Source organism: Besnoitia besnoiti, chromosome III, assembly GCF_002563875.1.
Source record: "Besnoitia besnoiti strain Bb-Ger1 chromosome III, whole genome shotgun sequence".
In the NCBI taxonomy this organism is placed as follows: domain Eukaryota; phylum Apicomplexa; class Conoidasida; order Eucoccidiorida; family Sarcocystidae; genus Besnoitia; species Besnoitia besnoiti.
This window is the reverse complement of record NC_042358.1, coordinates 1,767,872-1,784,881: the sequence shown is the minus strand read 5'-3', so window position 1 is coordinate 1,784,881 and position 17,010 is coordinate 1,767,872. Positions and strand designations below refer to the sequence as shown.

At 60.4% G+C, this 17,010-nt stretch overlaps 3 protein-coding genes across 3 annotated transcripts; 1 reads left to right on the top strand and 2 right to left on the bottom strand.

Annotated features, from left to right (window-relative positions):
* Positions 1-115: 115 nt before the first annotated feature.
* On the top strand, positions 116-826 carry BESB_045680 (uncharacterized protein; the record flags this gene model as incomplete). The annotated part of the gene is made up of 1 exon (XM_029363019.1): positions 116-826. One exon carries the CDS (start codon positions 116-118, stop codon positions 824-826), a length of 711 nt encoding a protein of 236 aa, XP_029220385.1.
* A 1,762-nt stretch (positions 827-2,588) lies between these two features.
* BESB_045670 (uncharacterized protein) lies at positions 2,589-5,255 on the bottom strand (the record flags this gene model as incomplete). The annotated part of the gene is made up of 1 exon (XM_029363018.1): positions 2,589-5,255. The coding sequence occupies one exon, from the start codon at positions 5,253-5,255 to the stop codon at positions 2,589-2,591; it is 2,667 nt and encodes an 888-aa protein (XP_029220384.1).
* A 2,037-nt stretch (positions 5,256-7,292) lies between these two features.
* Positions 7,293-14,933, bottom strand: BESB_045660 (uncharacterized protein; the record flags this gene model as incomplete). Its single annotated transcript, XM_029363017.1, has 11 exons — positions 7,293-7,452; positions 7,683-7,758; positions 8,191-8,284; positions 8,823-8,922; positions 9,372-9,444; positions 9,822-10,314; positions 10,534-11,250; positions 11,322-12,515; positions 12,751-13,388; positions 13,673-13,931; positions 14,520-14,933. The coding sequence occupies 11 exons, from the start codon at positions 14,931-14,933 to the stop codon at positions 7,293-7,295; spliced, it is 4,218 nt and encodes a 1,405-aa protein (XP_029220383.1).
* Positions 14,934-17,010: the final 2,077 nt, after the last annotated feature.

Here is a 17,010-nt window from a genome sequence, read left to right as displayed (position 1 = left end):
CGTGGCGGTTTCTCGCGTTGTGTGTCGGGCCTCTTTCGGAGAGGATTGTTTTGGCTGTATCCTCGTGCACATTTTCGTCTGTGACTTTTCTCGGACTGCGTACTTCGCGCTAAAAATGGCGTTGTTCGCCGGGGAGGCGCCCAACGCGGCGAAGGACGACCAGCCTCTTTTGCCGCACACTCGAAAGAAACAGGCTACGTACCGTCAGTGCTGTTGCTGTCCGCTGAGCACAGGTGTGACGCTGTGGGCGGTCTTTCTCATCGCGTTCTCTGTTTTTCTCATGTTTGAATTCAACATCCGCGGTGCTGCCTTCACAACAGGAGCCGCCCTCGGGCTCATCACGGCGACGCTCCTTCTCTGCGCGGCTGGTCAGCAAAACGCATTCATCGCGTTCGTTTCCTTCTACCTTCAAATCATGGTGTACCTGTTGTGGGCTCTGCAAATGTCGCTCACTGCCATTGCGCTTTGGAAGCTCACCCACCGGCCTTCGAACCCGTCCCCTGGCGAGTCCGAGTCCGCCGTCTCGCCTCGCGTGGCTCTCAGCGAATACGTCGTCATGAGCGACACTTCGATCCGCGGCAGCGGCGCGAAGCGCATCCTGACGTACGGCCAAGTCGAAGTGTCTGTGGCGTCCTACGAGGCGTTTTTCTGTGCGTTCTACGGTCTGCAACTCCTGCTTGCTCATTTCGTCTTGAGCATGCTGTGGAGTTTCTACCGCGTGCTGCAAGCTGGCGGGACTGGGTTCGAGCGGAAAACTGCGGAGGAAATCGAAGAAGACGCTCTCACTGCCCAGTTCCCAAACTACACAGAGGAGACGCCACGGTGAAAAAGGTCGCGAAGCAAACGCAGACTCGCACTCCAGTCGAGGTCTCCGCGCGTATGAGCCACGCGAGAAGAATCCCTCAGCTCTGTGTAGATAGCGAGCACGAGGGAAGGCCATTCTGAGTCTCGGCTCTCTGCATCATGTTTTGGAGCCTCAAGCGCGAGTAGCATCCTTTTGACAAACGCAAATGAAAGACCTTGATCTCTTCAATCTGGGCACAGAACAGCTTCTGGTGCTCGGACTCAAGAAGCCGTTCTGCTTTAAGCGCATTCGCCGCAAATTTAGATTCGTACCGGCGAGGAACGGCGTGTGACTGCGCAGCATTGACGCGGTGGGCGATGGTAAAAGGCTTTCCTCTACACCATTTTGACGTTTTTTCTTTGCTAACTCGTGGAAGCGGCTACGCGTATGGCATTGCGGCCGCCCCAGCAATACACGCTCAGTGAAACGGGTTTGACTGCGAGAGCAAAATCTGTGAATCGGTTTTCGTCAATCATTCCTACGCGATGAAACTCGTCAGAGGCCCCTCTGCGTGACGCGTGCGACAGGCGCTTCGTCTGCTTTGAACAAAAATAAAGTGCGCAGCACTTCCTTGGTAGTGAGACACCTTCTAAGCAGAAGCAGCCCTAAACCCTAAAGCGATCCTCCTGTTGCCAGCCTTTGCGGGGGTTTAGGGTTTAGGGTCACTGCCGCAGAAACTATTCTCTCTTGCGCCGCCGGTTACAGTATGAGTTCTGATAAAAAGATGCAGTTTCATCCTTCAAGAAAACGCCTCGCTAGTTGCCTTCTAATAAACTGCGGGTGCGCTACGCGCTTCGGATTCGCGAGAACTAACTTCTGGTATCCCTACTTCTCAGATAGTGTACCACGCAGTCCAGGGAGGTGGCGGTGTCCTGCCACCTCAAGAACAAGGTTGTCTGCACCTCGTAATCGGACTCGTCTTCAGTATTTAGGAACTTCAGTATCCTCTTCTCAAACGACATACACTCCCATCGGTACCCTCGTTCTGGAGTCTCCAGATTCAGGACAACAGCTGCCTCACATCGCATGTATGCATCTGTTTCTGATGTTTTATAAGCCAAATTGTAACCGGGAAGTTAGCGTTTACAATAGATAACCGATAGTCCCAACTTGACGGACAGGCCCGGATGCCAGCCAGCGTGCAAGCGACCCCCTGGCGCGTGTGAAGCGGAAGACTGGCAGGCGGCATGCAAGTGACTGCGACAGGAGTTAAGAAAGAGTTCGCAGCCTATGTCGCGCAGCACATTCCTCGCGCTCTTTGGCGAGGAACTCGTTCCTTTGTGCGACGCATTCACCGAGTGGTGCCGGCAGGTAGCAAAGTGACTTCACTAGCCTTTCTGCCACAGAGAGATCTGCCGCCTGCGGCCTAAAACCAGCAACACGAATCCACCTGGGGTGACGCGTGACGGAGAGAGCTTTGTTCTCCTCACAGACGCAGAAACCGAGCTTGTGAAGCCAAGCGAGGCGCGCGCGGGCCTGCTCGCCTTTCTCTTGAGCTGCCTGTCGCCGCGCCTGTCGCGGCGCTTGCCGATCGCTCGTCAGCAGAGAATAGGTTCCTGACTGCCACCAGAAGACAGACAAACGCGCACAGTTACACCTGCTTGGCTGGCTGCCGCAGAGATGAGCATCTGAGGCCCCTCGCAGGTGTCTGACGCGGAAAGAGGCACGGTCTATCCTAGTCCTTCCGAGGCGTTTACCCCGACGCCCACAGAAACACCAGGGTCGCCGAGACGAACCTCGCAGCTTATTCAATCTGTCGCAGAAGCTGGTCTGTGTGCAGATACATCTCGAGAAGAAGCTCGACTTGGGCATCAAGAAGACGCGCTTTCTCGTCGCCTTCCCCCTCCTGCGACTCCGGTCTCCTCTCTCCACCTGCGCGATCCCGCTGCGGATTCGTCGGCTCCGTCCTCACCCCTTCCGCCCCTCCGCCACGAGCAGCCGGCCGTCCCTCGCGTCCCCTCGCTTCTTCTTGTCTCCCCGTTTCGCTGCCGCTTGCTTCTGCGCCTTCCCCTTCTCGCTGCGAGGCGGACTCCGCGCCTGTCGCCGCGTCGTTGCCGTCTCCTCGATGGCGCCCGTTCGGTCTCGCGGCGCCGTCTTTGTGCTCCCATGGCGAACGCCGCGGCGCGGCGTGAGTTCTCTCTGCGCTATCTCCAGTCACTCGCGCTGAGTCGCAGGGTGCTGCTGCCAAGCCAGGCAGCGGGTCGTGGCCGCCGGACACCGCCTTCTCGAGCTCCGCGCGGTATTCTTCTCTGAGTCTCTCCAGCACCGCGCAGGCCGCCGGCAGAGGCTGCGAGCAAAGCGGCTCCGACGCGCGCCTCCCAGAGGCCCCACGATCGGGAGGACGACGCAGGGAGCCCGACGCCGCGGAGAGCACAGACGGAGACGAGGAGGCGGGAGGAGAAGGAAGCCTCGCGGCGCCGCGGAGAGACTGCTGTTGAAAGTCAGCCGCGCGCGGCGTCTCGCGCAAACAGGATTGACTTTCCGTGTCGAGGCGCTCAGGGACGCCCTGTCCGCCGAGACCTCCTGCGCCAGGCTCGTTCTGTGGCTTGAAGGCGCGCAAATATTCTGCAGCGATACGCTGCCAGGCCTCGCCTTCGGCGTGCGACTCGAGGAAGGCGAGGAGACTCTGCGCGGTCAAGGCGCTGCGCTCGCCGCGCCTCACGCGCGCGCGAATGCTCTGAAGCAGAGACGCCACAGACGGCGACTCCGGTGCCTGCGGCAGCGGCGCCATCCGCGCCGCCTGATCAAACGAGAAATATGGGCGCTCTTCTCCCTCGCATGGGAAGCTGGGGTGCCGCGCAGACGCAGGCGAGGTCTCCGAGGCAAGCGGAGGTCGCGCCGCGCCGCGCTGCTGAGAAGCACTTGCAGCGGCGGAAGGCTCTGAGCACGGCTCGAGGGACTCGCGCGGCTGCGTCAGACCCGCGCGACGCCAGGACTGTCGCCGAGAATCCTCGCGCGCCAGAGGCTGAGCGAGCAGCGCGAAGGCGGGGCGCTCCACAGAGACAGGTGAAGGCCCCGAAGGCGCGAACGGCCGCGCAGGCGAGGCTTGCGGAGAGGGCGCCGAGGATGCCGAAAACGCCGAGGCAGAGGGCGAAGTCAAAGGAGCAAGCCCAAGCGTGAGCCTCCGGCGGTCGCCGCACGCGTGAAAATACCGGCGCAAGTAGTCCGCGACGCGAGGAAAGACATTCTCTTCGGTGAGCACAGCGCGCACCGCGTCATCCAGAGACGTGCCTTCTTCAGGAGAGGCGCGCGAGTGAGAGAGAGATAGAGGCAACGCGTTCGCACCGCCGCGATCCCGTCTTTCAGGCCGCTGAGCAGTCCCCCGCGACGACGACGTGACCTCCTCAGACATGCGCAGAAGGCCGTCTTCGTCTGACGCGCATGCGCCTCCTTCCTCGCTCTCGCCTTCCTCCACGCCGGCCGTCGCGCCGTTCGTCTGTTTTCTTCCGCCCTGAAAATCCAGCGGACGCAGCAGCGGCGCCTCCGGATCGCGTTGGGCTCGAAACAGCAGGGCGAGCGGGCGATGCTTGGGATGCAGGAAATACAGAGGCATTCGCTCGAGGTCTCTGCGGACGGGGTTCGCTCCAGCCGCTGCGGCGTGTCCTCGACTGTTTCCGCTCTTACTGGCTGGCGGCGAGGCTCTGCTACTGCCTGCTTGCGCGGGGCCTAGCGCCTCTTCTTTGAGGCGAGCGACAGGCTGCCTGACAGCTGCTGCAGAGGCCCTGAAGGCCTCTGCAGCGGGCTCGGAGGAGGCCGGCGAGGAAGTCCATCGGGAGGACAAGGCGGTGGAGGCGGGCGAGGAGCAGCGCACGGAAGCAGACCCGAGGGGCGAGGCCTTAGGCTCAGGCTCTCTGGCCGCGCTGGGGCCCGGCTTGCCTGGAGAAGCCTCGCTCCGCCGCTTGTCTGCCTTCTTGGTGCGCGTCCTCTGCGCCTCTTCACCAGCCGCCGCGCGCGCGGCCTCGGCGTTCGCGCTGCACATACACCGCGCCACCACCGAGAGGCGCAGAAGCGTCTGCAGTCTGCGGAGGCGTGCCACGGGGAGACGAGAAGGCGCGGGCGGGCTGCCTTGCGGAGGGCTTTGTGCGCAGGCATTCTCGAATTTTCTTCGCTTCGCGCACGCGGCGGCTGAGCCCCTGCGCGCCGCCGCTGAGCGCGCCTGCGAGACCTGAGAGACCTGCGAGAGCGGAAACGGGCACCGCGGACACAGCAACTCGAGGAGACTCGAAGGAGAGGAATTTGACGGCGGCAAGGCTGAAACATGAGGCGCAGAGGGCGCAGAGGGCGCCGAGGCTGAGGAAGAAGGCACAGAGGACGACGAATCCGGCGCGTACGGAGCGCAAGGGAGGTGAGGCGACGGCACCGCAGACGAGGCACCCGAGAGAGAACGGGGAGGTGCAGCCGGCCTCTCCATCTTCGCGGCGAGACGCGCGTTGAGGCGGAAGGCGCAGGATCAAGAAAGGCCCTGTGGAAGCGGCGGGAAGACAAGAAAATTCGAGTTTGAGAGGGAGAGCGCCTCATGTGCAACGCGTCGAGCGCGCATGCGGCTAACTCGTGCGACTCGACACGAGATTCGCTTCGCATGCACACCGGCCGATGCACACGCAAAAATACGAAGGGCTGGATTTCTATCACTCCTGCGAACCGCCACGACAAGGTCAGGCGAATGCAGAAAGCACCTTGCCTTTCTTCAATCCGGCCGCCCATGCTTCGCAGCGGTGCATGCAATGAATGCCTTGCTGACGTGAGACACAACAACTCATGTACATTGAGCGGCAAATGGAGTGCCCCGTTTGCGCATAAAACCGAGAACTACAACAAGACAGCGAACGTCGACTGAGTTTGAGGCTTTACTCTCTGCGAACGGCTGAGCTTGAAAAAACCTCATTCGCGCTCGCCGTACTCAAGGCGGCAGCGCACCGCCGCAGACTTCCCGTTGAGCCGGGTGAAAGGCAACGGCGCACGAAGGATCAACTCTGCCTCTCACAGACTGCATCGGCGGGGCTGCGCCATCTAGTGGAACCGTGGATGCAGGGATGTGTGCTTCGAAGTCCTTGAAGGGAGTAAAAAGCGAACTCTGCTCACGCTCCTTCAGAGTGAAGACGGCATTTGGGAGGGGGGGGGAGCGGTTTCTGCGCAGAAGGCGAGTATGTGCGTGCATGACAAATCTAGAGATGCAGGCACATGCGCACGAATACGCTTTACACGGTCATAAAAAGTTGTCTCCACATCCTGTCACACCTCTGTCGAGACACGTGCTGCAAAGCGAGCATACAAGGCGCGTGAGAAGGGGCTCGCCCCCAGTGCAGCCGTTTTAACGGTTTAGTTGCGTCTTTGAGACAGCTGACAGCTGAGCAACCTAAAACCAAAGCACTTCTCTCCGTTGCGACTTCGCGCTTGCTTTGCCAAATCGGAAGCCAAAGCGAGGTAACGCGAGTGCAGACTCGCACATCAACAGCCTCCCTTCTCAACTGCCTTAAAAGCCGAAACTCGCTCACTGCGTCTCAAAACAAAACTTGTCCTCGCCGCTGAAGAACAGCGGCGAGGACAAGTTTCGACACACACAAGGGGCCTTTCATGGGCCCGTTGTGTGTGTCGAACACTCTGGGAAGGTCTATCAGAGGATGTGCATCCTAAAGTGTGTGAGTCGATTTATCTATCTACTTCTGTATCTATCAATGCCTACCTATCTACATCTATCTACCCATATCTATCTATGTCTGTCTATATCTATCTATATAGATGTACGCGGTGAACTACGGGTGTTGGCGTACAGCACCAAGGTTTCTGAATCCACAGGGCTGGCTGAAGGGGCTCGCCATCCGAGCTACGTGCATGCGCACAGAGAAAAATCTGAATCGTCTGCGTCTCGGGAACCTGCAAAGCGATTAGGCATCCTGCGCGAGCGGCGCATGCATCCGCTCGAGCGCCAGTTGTTGAGAATGCGCGTGGGCGCGGGCGCGGGGGTCGCCCCCTGCGCAGCACGTCCCTCATGACGCTGTCACAGGAGGCCTCGCTGCGGCGATTCGGGGTCCATACAAGGCAGAAACGAAACTAGAAGCGGACGTGCATGCATATCTACTGGAGTGGAGACAGTTGGCTGGCGGAAAAAGCAGATGCGCGGACACGGCGGTCGTGTGAAGCGCATCTATTCTGCATCCGTGGACGCACACGCGTAAGGGCTGTGGCAACCTAAGCTCGACAATTTGAAACTCCGCTCGCCTCTCAGATCGAACGAATGCAGCGCGCCGCGCCGGGCTTCACCGCCCGTTGCCGCGCACGAACTGAGACGCAGCCTGAGACGTGAAGTGACATCGACGCCTATACATACTTGCACATAAATATACACACGTGAAACACGCCTACAAATACGCAAACTACGCACATGCAAGAGAGCCCAGAAGCGCGGAGAGACGATCCAGAAAGACGCCCGCGACGCCCGACGCTGTTTTCACGACAAAGACGCGCGCTGCTCGGTGGCGGACTCATGCGAAGCGCGCGAGGAGCCCTGCGAGGAAGGTCTTGCTTCCTCCGGCGGCAAGAGAGCCGCAGACGGAACTAAGTTCGGATCGAGTAACTGAAATACGTAAGGTAACGTGAACACGACGCCGCTGAGAACATAAAAAGCAATCACACAGCATCGTAAGGTTGACGGTTGCGGGTCTACGCACGCCAGCGTGATGAGCAAAGACGCAGCCGCACATCCACAGAACGCAGACAACGAAACACTCAAAAATAAAAAAAGACCTCCAAATCGAGAATGAAAACGGCAGACACGCATAGGGAAGGCATTACTCGAAGAAACGCAACAAAGCGCACGGAGAGATGGAAAAAATCTTACCTCGCGTCTCCCACGAAAGCGGCGTTGAGCCACGAATCGATGCAAATCGCGCTAATCGGCACCTGAGGCTCCACCTCTGTCGAAAAAGACACGCCAGCAAGCGAAAAACGACGGGAATCTAAGAAGAAGGAGTTCCGAGAAACAAAGAAAGACACCCAGGTGCCCGCGCGTTTAACAATAAGCCTCGGCGACGAGCTCGGCCTGCTTACTTTCGTGGCGGAGTGAAGCGCCACACATGGCGCTGGAAATCGGCGTAACAAACCCGAGCAACGTTTCCCGCGCATGCGCCGCGAAACACCGTTTTTTTCTGAATTGACACTGCTGTATGCGGAGGCAAGATAGAGACGCTTGCTGAAGCCATGCGAGTAAAAAAAACGCATTCAAAATGAACTTCACAACGAGGAGTCTCCCTCCCGAGCGTCGGGCGCGTACGCCGCTGCGCGCGGCTTTCGCTTTTTGACAAACACCTCTCCACGAGACGCCTTGACTCCGCCGCCGAAGCCCTCACCTCGGACGTAGTTTCGAATGAGGACGAACTGCATGCCGTCGCCCTCACGCGCCGTTTCAAGACGCCGCACGCTGATCGAGCCGTCCATGCAGCCCTGCGGAGACCGCCACACACCCGTAGTCCGCCAGTCGAGTTCCTCAAGAAACGTTACTTTGACCAAAAGCACAGAGAGAGGCAGCATCCCTCCACGCGCCGGTACACCCGGCCGCCTTCTGACTGAACGCCGAGGACGCCGCGGCTCGACCCCAACGCAGGAAAGACGAAAACGAACTTCCGCCGCGAGCGCACGCTTGAAAGAAAAGACGAAGGGAGAGCAACAGGTCTTTGAAGATCGCGAGGGACGGGACACGAAGAGCAGAAACCACCTCGTGACAAGAGACTTTAGTTGAAAAAAAAGAAGACGCAAGTGAGCAGAGAACGTGAAAGAAAAACATCGAAGGAGGCGCGACTTTTACCCTGAAGAAAAGGGACGGCAGGCACGCAACGAGACGCTACGCGCAGCGATCACAGGGCGCCTGAAAAAAACCTACACGCTAAAGACAGAGCGATCCTGGTGAGAATACCCGCCACACTCGCCAACCGCTGGCGCCATATGAGAAGACAAGTCAGCTAGGATATGCAGGCCATCTTACCGCGAGAATAATCGTCACCTTCGACTCCCAGGCCTCAGGAGCCTCGAGCACATACAGGTAAGCCAGCGGCATGCCGCACGTCAGATTCCATGTTGGGATCCTGAAGAAAAGACATTAAAAAAAGGAGAAAAACATCTGGGAGACGAGGTGCTGATTCCCAGCAGAAGTACACCATCAGATCGGAGGCACCGCGCCGTGTAGATACACGACGCCCCGCCCACACTGCACGAGGCTGTTCAACACGTGAGTGATTTCTGAAAAAATACTGGAAAACTCGTCGCTCGAGGCTCGCTGTACGGGCGCCGAGTTAAAACTAGAGTGCCAAAACAAAACGCGCTGCATGACCATGCACTAGCGCATACGCCAAACGTAGCATATATATATATATATATATATCTGCATGCACGTCATTTTGAGACTATGCAGTCTTGGTAAAGGAAACAACACTTGTTTCACAACGAAAGGGAATGCCCACAACTTTCTTCATTGCACGTTCGCGAGCGAATAGGGGTGCCTCGTGCTGTCTCAAAACAGGCGCAGGGAGCTTACTGGCTGATGCACTGGAGTGTACGTGCACTCCATACTGTAACGAGCTGATTGCCGCTCAGGATAAGAACGACCTCTGCAGAAGGCCAGAAAATAAGAGCAAAACAAAGCACATCAAGTCTTCTTTTTGTGTATCTCCGCGCGTCCCACATCCCAAACATGTCCTTACTTGCTCTTCTCACGCTACGCGAGCCACAATCTTCGTTTTCTCTCTCTTAGTTCTTCCACCCCCTGCGGCTGTCTTCTTCGTCTTCTCCGGTTTTTTCCCCAAAACGGCATTCCAAACCACCACGCTTGCCGCCGCATGTCTCTTCCGTGACGCGCGTCAAACGCTGCGAGAAAAAAACGCCCTTACGCTCCTTCCTACAGACCTGCTTTGTGACGAATTATTCCTCTTTGCCCACCCGCGACTCCCCCCCCTTTCTCTCTGTAGTATCGCCGCGGAGCACGCACCTGCGTATTTCGAGAACTCCATTCGGCTAATATTCGGAGAGGCGAGCTTGGAGTACTGGAGGAGTTCGTAGTCGTTGAGCGCGAAGACCGCGACGGCGCCGTCGCCGTAGCCGATCCAGAGTTGATCAAACGCCGCAACTGTGAGCAGTCCACCAACGTATTTTTGTTCGTCTCCCTCGCACGAGGCGCCCGGCTCTTGTCTCCGAGGCGAGTCGTCCTCTCTGCTCAAGCCCCGCGCCGCCGCATATCCGAACTCTGGAGGCCACGCGTCGTCGGGGAAGGCCGCCGGATCCGCCTGCGAGCGCCGGCGACTCGAGGGCGCTTCGCCGTCGGGGGTCGCTTCTTCCTCCTGTCCGAAGGCGCCCATCGCATGCGCGCACTCATGGCGGCGCTCACGAGAAGTGGAGCGTGACCGCGACGGCGACTGCGACGCGCGAGACGCTGATGGAGCGCCTGCGACTGTCTCGGCCTCCTGGCAGCGCCGCCAGCGACCCTGTAGACAGTAGAGGGCACGCAGACGCCGATCGCTGAACACCGGCAACCCTACCAACGGAGGGCGCACGCCGAGACGTATAATACATCCGTCTTTCTGCACGTGGGACTGAACTCACTCTGTACAGGAAGCGACACTAAGAAGCCGCCAAACGAATGTGAGTCGATGGGTCGGCTCCCGCCAGGCACGGGGAGGACACGGCTCTAGAGACAGACAGACCGACTCGTGGAGAAGCGAAGACCCCGAACGACGGGTGCGAGGAAGCGGCGCGTCTGCTTCCTCCCTGGTCCCGCGACTCGCCTCATCAGAGCTCTCTGTGTCGCTTTCGTCATCCAGCCAGTTCGTGTCGTCTTCGGCGAGTTTCGTTGCTTGGACTTCATCTCCCGGTCCTTCTCCCTCTCCTACACCGTTCACGCGCGCCGCAAAGCTCGACGCTTCGCTGCCCTCTCTCTCTCCTCGCTGTTCTGCTGCCTCCGCCGGCGCTGCCTCTTCTTCTTTGTTTTCCTCCCCCTGCGCGCAGCCGCCCAGCCGACCAGCGCCCGCGTCGCTTCCTCCTGCTTCCCCGTTTCCGTCCTTCCTCCCGCGAGGCGCTGAAACCGTCTCGCCGTTCTCCTCGGAGGCCGCAGGCAGGCCTTCTCCCCCCTCCGCTGCGCCGCATGGCTCGATGCTGGTGATCTCGCGCGAGCGCACAGGTGCGCTGGGAAGCCGCGAAGAGACCTCCGAGTCGCTCTCTCCTCTGCGCAGACTCACAGAGTCCGCCAGCGACACGTCCTCCATCGCTTCCTCATCGCTGGAAGCGGCGAGCGAGGGCCCCGTCTGGTGGAATTCGTGGAGTTTCGCAGACCGGCCAGCAGAGCGATCGTCTCGCTTGCCCTTCTCGACTGCGCCCGCCGCCTCTCCCGAGCCGTTCTCTCTCTCCCCTCCGGCGACGCCAGCCTGGACGGGACGCGGGGACGGCGCCCACCGGCTTTCCTTCGCGCGCTCGCCTTCGCCGTCAGAGGACGCACGCGAAGACGACGAGCGCTCCCCAGAAACAGAGCGCCGTCGCGCCTCGCCGCGGCATCAGCCGTCCACGACGACGCAGCAAATTTCGGCGTGGCGTCCTCCGGAGCCTCGCTGCCGATGTCTTCTTCGCGTCTCGCGCGCGGGGCGTTGGAGGCGGCGTCGAGAGGAAAACTCTGAAACTCCGCATCTTCCACCGCAGAAAACATCGCCGCCGAAGTGTCTGTGTTGAGCGTGTCATACTTCTCCAACGCAGCCCCACCCCCTCCCCCGGCCTTCTCAGCGGCCTCTGCCCCTGCGCCTCTTTCTCCTCGGCCTTCGCAACTTCCCCCGCCGGGGGCGCGCCGCGGGCGCGCCCCGTGCTCGCCTTCGGTCTGAAACACAGGCTCCGGGCGGCTTTCCACCATGAAAATCGCGTCCCCGTCACCTGGGGCGGCGCCGCCTAAGGGGGCGTCTTCGAAGTCCACGGCGGCCGCGCCACCGAGTGTACATACACTCGGCGCCTCGCTGCACCGGCTGTCGCGGCGCGACTGCGACGCGGAGAGAGAGGGAGGAGGCGCGCGGTCTTCAGCGTGCAAGGTGTTCTTGCCTGTATTGACGACGCCGAGGTTGCTGAAGATGCTCTTTGCCGCGCTGCGACTCTTCTTCGTGTGTTTGCCTTTCCGCGAGGGCGACAAAGGAGGCGAAACGGCGTCCTCCTCACCCGAGCGCCGTGACCTTTCGGCGCGCCCCGGAAGAGATGCGTGGCTCGAGTCGCTGGCGGGGGCGCCGCCCCTGCCTCCAGACTTTTCTGTAGCGGGGAGCAACTTGGAGATTTTGGAGTGCTTCTTCGCCTTCTTCCGGTCCTTATCGCGCTTCTCCTTCTGGTTGCCGCCTTCGCCGAACGCGCCGCGCGTCACGGCGTCCTCTTCTTCTGTGTCATCTGAAACATCTATCTCTGCTACCGACCCGACGGCCTGAATCAGCGGGCCTCCGGGGAACGGCTCCCTCTCCGCCGCCCACGGCGCGTCTCCTGCCAAGTCCCCCCCTGCCGGCCGCAAAGCAGGGCCTTCGAAGCAACTCTCCTCTCCCGCGAGAGCTCTTTCAGCCCCTCGCCTCGACGTCGCGTCGTCCTCCGCACCGCCACACCGCCCGTCACCCCTCTGGGGCTGCTCGCGCCGGGCTCTCGGCGCGATGTCTCCCGCCGGGGCCCGTTCCGGCTCGTGGAGCCCAAACGGGGCGGACACACAGGCGGGCGAGCGCGGCACGTCCCGAGCCGCCCCGAGGCCTCCGGCGGAGCTCCGCCATCCACAAGGAGACGCCTCCTCGCGGCTGGGGCTCCTTCCGCGGCTCGAACCACCCGACGCGGGTCCGTCGAGAGACGTCCGCCGTGAAGTGTCATCGACGGCGCGGGGGGGGCCGCGCCCCCCCCGCGTCCAGCCCGCGGCTCTCGACGTCGATCTCTCGGTCGTCGCGCGGCGAGAGCGAGGACGCCGAAGAGGAGTAGGCGACGTCGCGGAAGTGCGACGCCAGCAGTGGCGTCTCGGGGGCGAAGCGCTCGACGGGATAGGTGATGAAGTGAACGAGTTTCGTGGAAGGAACCTGCCAGATGAAAACGTGGCCGCGCGCATTCCCCGCGATCACAAAGTGCACGAACTCAGCAAACGTCGACTTGATGGTGAGCGAACAGATCGCCAGGCACGCGGCGGGCGCCGGCGTCGGCGCCGCCTCGCCTCCTGCCGCCGCCTCCGCCTGCTCTGCCGCGCCGCTCTCAACTGCTGCGCGAGCAGCAGGGGCGAACAAGTCTTCCTCGCCCTCCGCCAAGTGCGCGGCCTCCAGAGGCTCCGCGGCGGCCACGCCCTCCGGCGCACAGGGCCAGTACGAGGCGTCCCCCCGCGCCTCTGCGTGCGGCAGAGGGTCCTCGCCGCCTTCCCTCGGTTTCTCGCCGTCTGACGGCCGCGCGGCTGGATCTGGCCGAGTCTCCGCGGCGTCCCCTGCACGCGACCGCAAGTCCCGGCAGAACGTTAAGCCGCCGCGAGAGGCATCCGCCGCCTCCTCGCCGATCGGGATCCCTGCCGCGGCGTACGCGGGTCCTGCAGAAAAGACGCGACAGAAAGAAAGAGAAACGTGGGGGAGAGTCTACAGAGAGACGAAGGGTCGCACGCAGGAGGCCACGAGGAGGACGCGCGAGGAAGGCGAGAGGAAAGACGAACGCAGCAACGCAAGAGAGACGGAGAGGGAGAGCGCGGGAGAGAGGCAAAGAGAGGAGGCGACCGACCCAGAAGAACGCGAAGGCGGCCGCCGGATTTGCAGGGCCCGCTATCTGTGCGGCTCTCGCGTGGCTGTCACCGCGGCGATGCGGGTTCCGCCGACTTACTGCAGTCGAGCTCGAGCAGCTGCTCAAACGTTTCTGCCTTGAGGATGAAGACGCGTCCTCCCTGCGTCCCACAGAGCAACACGCGCCCGACGCCGCCGATTCTGCCGCCCACGAAGCACGTGAGAGGCTCGGGGAGCGCCACGCGCTGCTGCAGGCGGCCGTCGAGCAGGTAGCGCTCCACAACGCGCGGCGTCGCCACCACCAAGCCCTGCAGCTCGTTCCGCGGACCCTTACACACTACGACGCCAATCACTGGGCCCTGGCCGCACAAAAACCACGCCAAAAAAGCTGAAAATTCAACCCGCACGTCCACAAGTACATAGAAATACTGTATACATAGTCTGTGTAGGCACGGACGTGCGCCGCCGCAGGCAGCGATGTGCAGATGGATACATAAGTTTTCACGGGGGAACGAGAAAAGGATGCATCCTCTCTAGCGAGTGAAGAACCAGAGACGCGGAGGCAAGGCATGTGGAGCAAACGGGTTCACATTGTGCGACGGCCGGCTTCACGGACGAAAACTCGACACAAGCACCACGTGCGTATCAACGCCGAAGGCGCCACGCTCACAGAAATACACGGATTGATGCAAATTCCTATAGTCTGCATGCACGCACAGAAAGGATACTGGAACGAAGTCCAGAACCAAGCGGGCGATAGAGCGACCGCTTCAGGCCCTCACTCTGGAGGGGTATCTAACGACAAAAGGGCAAGCGGCTGAGGCCGCGCGGCGATTCTGCAGATGAACAAGCGTTTCATCTTGACTTCCTTTCTGCACACACACGCCAGAGGCGCGCAGACGGGTCGATAAAAATCCGTTCCCGTGGAGGCGAGAGAGGCGCCTTACCGGTTTCCCAGGCTGGTTGGGTGTTCCGAAGGACTGCGCGAGTTGAATGGCGTTTCGATGTCTGTAGTGGACGCCGCGCAGTTTACCAAAGAGGAAGTTGAACCAAGTTCCTCCGCCCGCCTTCTTCCCGGACTTGGAGGGCGCCTGACTGAGCGGCACTTTGCCGCGATCGTCTTCTCGATGGCGGGCATGAGGCTCCGCAGAAACAACCGCTGAAGAAGAAGAGGGCGCTGCGGCAGCAGCAGCGTCCGCAACAGGAGCCACGCCGGCCGGCGCCTCCGCCGCGGTCGCAGCATCGCTTCGCCGCCCCAAGGCCTGCAGCTCTCGCTGAACCCTTCCGCCGCCCTCGAACGCCTCGTCGGAGGCTTCAGAGGCCGCGCGACGCCCCGCCCCCTCATGCAGAGCTAAGATCATCTTGAATTACGGCGTAAGCACGAAGGCGCGGGGAGGAGGGTCGCGGCGCATGCGCGGAAGACAGGCAACGATGAACTAATGACGCGAGAGGAGGAGGAAGGCTGCAGAGGAAATCACCGCCCCACAGACGACCGGAGCGGCGGGACGGGCGGGGCGGGTGACGGGGGGAGGGGGAGGTAAATGGGAAGGAGGGAGGGGGGGAACGTTCAAACAACGCACGAGGCTGGGACAGTGCGGTGGCCGAGAGTCAGGTGAGACGCGAAGCGCGAGAAGAAAGGAACCCGAAACCCGAGACGTTCAAATGGAAGTGCGACAGCGCGGGACGTGTTGATGAAGATAGAGAGAAAGCCTACTGTCGCACGCGGAATCCGGATGAGACATACACGCAGTGGGCATTCGCACTGCTGGGCGGAGTCGATCCCGCATTCGTTTCGAGTTCTGGCGGGGCCTGAGGAAAAATTTACGGGCGTCTCGCTGCCCAATCGAGAGTGGATCGCCAAAGCGGCGAAACTCAAGTCGTGCGGACTTCGAGAGGGACGGAGATCACCCACATTAGAAAGAACAGAAGAATGCGAACGGAAAAGCAATCCCTGGAGCCAGGTGTACGTACACACAGAGGCGGGTCCCAGCTTCAACGAGAATACATAACAAATGACGCCTGCAGTTTGACTTTCTTCAAGGCGCCGGAAACTGAACAGAATGCGAACGCCTGTGGCCCTCGAGCCACGCAGAGACAGATGGACTCTGCAGGGATGAATACGAAAAAAGCCTCGACGAAAAAATGACTTAAGCACTCCATCAGGGTGTCGAAGTAAGAGAATCCTCCCCTCCGGCAGAGTCATGCAGACGGCGCCCAGGCATGCGGCAAACGGCGTGAATCTTTCGTGCTCCTTTCAGGGGGTGTGGCGCCGCAGCTTGTCGCGATGTGTTCCCGCTTTATGCGAAAGAAAGTCACAAAAAGACAAAGGGCGGAGACAAAGAGACACCAATAACGGGTGGCCGCGCGAGTAGACGAGATTCGTGAAGTTTACAACGATCGAAGTGGTTGAGTAGTGTAGTTGCAGCCAAGCGATTAGGCAGAAAGGAAAAATGCACGCGCTGCACCAGCGGTGCGACGAAAAGCTGAATATGGCCTGCGCCAAGCAGCGATTTCCAACACACTCGGCGATTTCATCCCGACAACGGGACACAAGGAACTGCCGGAAAGGGTAGCGACGCCCTCCGACCTCCCAGGGAAGTGACCACGGGGCATGATTGTCTCCGGGTGTTGTGCCTGGAAAGGAGCGGAAATACAGCTGTGTGGAACGGAATTGCGCACAAGAGAAGGAGGAACCAAAAGCGAAACGAATTTTCCCCGATCGCAGACTTGCAGACAACGCCGTAGTCGCTCGACAGAAGAAGATGCTTTACGCGGCGACGGCAAAGCGTCGAACAGACAAGAATGACACCGCTCTCTCAGCTGCGCGTTTTCGCGTCGAATGGGGTTGACAGCACGCAGCCAAATATCGTTCCTCTGTCTCCCTTATTCAGAGTGCCCTGAGAAGGCATCGACGGCGCTTTCCGTCCTCTGGAGGTCCCCAAACACGTCACTTCTCGCCTTGCTCGCGACCAGCCGAGACGCCGGCCGATGTTTTGCATACGCAGAGTCGAGAGGGCAGACCGCCCAGTGCAAAGTGTGACGCGAGAGGAGGGCCTGAGAAAGCGGGGGTTGCTGGATCGCGGCAGGAGGTTTCATGACTCCTGGCAACGGAAGTCCTAGGGAGATGAACGGTTCGCACAAAGCGAGCTTCCAGTCGAACCGAAGGCATAAAGCGAAGGCTGACAATCAACAAGAGTCCCAATACAACTAACTGCTCACGCACGCGACGTACGCGGGCGTCCTGCGGGTAGTCGCGTTTTTTCCTTAACTCTGCATACGTTTCTCGGGGGGCATCCATTGCAGAATCGAAGCAAGCATGTGTGTTGCGTACCTCCTTACGGCGGAACTGGAACTGTTAAAGTCTCCGGGGCCTCTCGTGCTTGGGAGGCAGACTTCGCAGATCCGAATACCAGCGAGAACTGGTCGACTCAAAACTGG